General features: G+C 44.2%; 1 protein-coding gene across 1 annotated transcript in view; it reads left to right on the forward strand.

The window, feature by feature from the left end:
- The window catches only part of PDHA1 (pyruvate dehydrogenase E1 subunit alpha 1), an 18,764-nt gene that overhangs the window by 9,805 nt on the left and 6,230 nt on the right, over nucleotides 1-2,729 (forward strand). The window contains exons 5-8 of the mRNA XM_024737995.1: nucleotides 302-393; nucleotides 973-1,065; nucleotides 1,908-2,063; nucleotides 2,322-2,393. Coding sequence (XP_024593763.1) covers nucleotides 302-393; nucleotides 973-1,065; nucleotides 1,908-2,063; nucleotides 2,322-2,393 — 413 coding nt within the window. The remainder of the gene's footprint in view (nucleotides 1-301; nucleotides 394-972; nucleotides 1,066-1,907; nucleotides 2,064-2,321; nucleotides 2,394-2,729) is intronic.

A 2,729-nucleotide genomic window follows, 5' to 3' on the forward strand; every position in this document is an offset into this window, starting at 1 on the left:
AAAAAAAAAAAAAAAAAAAAGTCTAGGGTACCACACTAACATCTGAAGAAAACTCAGTGATTAGAGAGCTGAAAAAGTTGGAAAGGTCAAGGACATGGGACTGGTCTGACCTTCATTATAAAAGGGCCAGGAGACAAGGAGGACTTGCCTAGGTATTTGCATAGAGGGACAGGTGCTTATGTAGTTGAATTGGTTTCTGAGTTCTAATGGTTGAGCCTCTACGTAAATACTCAGGGTGTGTTTTTGTTTGTTTTATACATTTGGTTTTTGATGTGTCATGTTTGTGTGGTGCCACTTCTAGGACGAAGAGGAGGTTGTGCTAAAGGAAAAGGAGGATCGATGCATATGTACGCCAAGAACTTCTACGGGGGCAATGGCATCGTGGGAGCTCAGGTAGTTGAGGACTAGGATTGTATGATTTTCTGGATTTGGCCCTGGTCCACACCTGTGCAATATTCTGTACCCCAGACAACTTCCCTCTGAAGTACTTGCGGGGCACGGTGTGCTTTAAATGACCTCTTGCTTCATACCCTATCATTTAATAAGTAGATTTGGACAGTGATTTAGGTACTTGTTATGTTTTATAAGTAAGCAAGAGCCTCTAGCAGTAGAACTATACCTTTGCCGTTTAATTGATATTTAATTGCTTTGTCACATCCTCTTGGCCACACCTCTCTCCCTGCTGTAGACAGTGCTGGCACTGGTACCAGACCAGGAGAAGCAGGTGGTCAGGAATCTTAAGGGCCTAGTTTGAATCTAAAGCCAGCTTCTGTGGTTATGCCGTCCTCCTTGTTCTCATCAGTTAGTAAATAATGGACAGGGAACAGAAGATCGTATCTAGATTGTTAGGTTTACTGGGGTAGGGACAGTGTCATTTCTATCTCACATTCTGGTCAGGAGTTAACATTCAGCGCATTAACTTCTTCCCTCACGGATTTCTGTGGTTCCTTTCTTGGTTGTCCTTAATATTAGGTGCCCCTGGGAGCTGGGATTGCTCTGGCCTGTAAGTATAACGGGAAAGATGAAATCTGTTTGACTTTGTATGGTGATGGCGCTGCTAATCAGGTGAGTATGTGTCTCTTAACTTTGCAATAGTGATTACAGTGTTATGTCCAAAGTGTTGAATATTCATAGTTCAGTTTGTGGTGAAGTAGTATATCGCTTACTAGTTGAAATGGCCATTTATCTGGCAAGCTAAAATTTGGTTTTGTGGCCACGTTAGAGATTTACATCCTGGCATTGTTTCACAAGCGCTTTATATGGGTGTACTCCTAAGAGTACGCTCACCTTTGCTCTACCTCAGTGCTCCGCAGACTCTGTGGGGAAGGACTGATTTACATTTTTAATCCTTGGCAAACCAGTTCTTAAACCAGCACCGTAATGTACAGACTCATTCCCCTGAATGCCAAGGCACTGTCAGACTCCTCTCCTAGTTCCTGAGCCCTGACTCTTCTTGCTCTTCTGTCGTGGTCTGAGTAATCACCGGTCCGTGGCTGACACCCTGCCAGGCCCTGCTCTGGATGCTGATTCTCAGACACCGGTTCAGTCTGGTCATCCAGAGGGTCTCGTAGAATTTATAATGAAGCACGCAACTAGGCAGCCGTAGTACATTCTTACATGTCCATTTTTCCCATTGTATTCTCCGCTGCTGCCTTGGCCCTACAGAAGCAAGTAGTAGTACTTGGTTTGTCACTTCCTTAGCGGCAAAAGAGGTGATGGGTTTGCTGTGCCGTGCCCTGCTCCCCCCCAAGCGCACACACTCCTTTGCTTCAGAAGCTTAGTTGTGGGTGAGGCGTTTCATCCTATGGAAGCTTTCTCTGCTGGGTAGAGCAGCAGCTGTCGTGGATGATGAAGTCTAGAGAAAAACAGCAAAATGAAACCACTTGAACTTTTATACATACTTCCAGGGTCAGATATTCGAAGCTTACAATATGGCGGCTTTGTGGAAATTGCCTTGTATTTTCATCTGTGAGAATAACCGCTATGGGATGGGAACATCTGTGGAGAGAGCAGCAGCCAGCACTGATTACTACAAGAGAGGCGACTTCATTCCTGGGCTGAGGGTAAGGACACCTGTTGTAGAGCTGGAGCTACACCCTCAGGGCCTGCAGGGCCCGGGCACTCTGTCAAGTGCCCTTGAAAAATCTCAGAGAGATCAAAGAATTCTGTTTTCTTAGTGGATGAACAGGTCATGTAAGATGAAAATGGTTTTAGGCAGTTGGATTTATGCTCTGCCCCTTTACTTTTTATTTTTAAAATTTTATTGAAGTATAGTTGATTTACAATGTTGTGTTTATTTAATCTTTCCCATTTATTAATAGGTAGACGGAATGGATATCCTGTGTGTCCGGGAGGCCACAAGGTTTGCAGCTGCCTATTGTAGATCTGGAAAGGTAAGATTTTTCTTGTAGGCCTCTAGGCTAGAGGTGTCTCATGACATTTATCTGTCTTAAAGTTAAAAGAATGCCCCCTGTGTCTATTGTAGCAATGTAGGAGTAGCTGCTAATTGAGGTGTAAAAGATAGAAGCTGGGTCCAGTTAAGCGAATCGGGTCCTTTCATAAATAACATGGTCTTGATAGCTCACATCTTGGGAAACATTCCATGTTTGCCCCATTTGGGGTAAATCTTTCCTTCCAGCGCTCCCTCAGGATTCTGCCGCTGTCTTCATTGTGACAATCCGTTTTGCCTTTTGGTTTGGTTAATTATGTGCTTCTAACTCTTCTTCCCC

The sequence above is a fragment of the Neophocaena asiaeorientalis genome, unplaced genomic scaffold (assembly GCF_003031525.2).
Source record: "Neophocaena asiaeorientalis asiaeorientalis breed wild unplaced genomic scaffold, Neophocaena_asiaeorientalis_V1.1 scaffold324, whole genome shotgun sequence".
Classification (NCBI taxonomy): domain Eukaryota; kingdom Metazoa; phylum Chordata; class Mammalia; order Artiodactyla; family Phocoenidae; genus Neophocaena; species Neophocaena asiaeorientalis.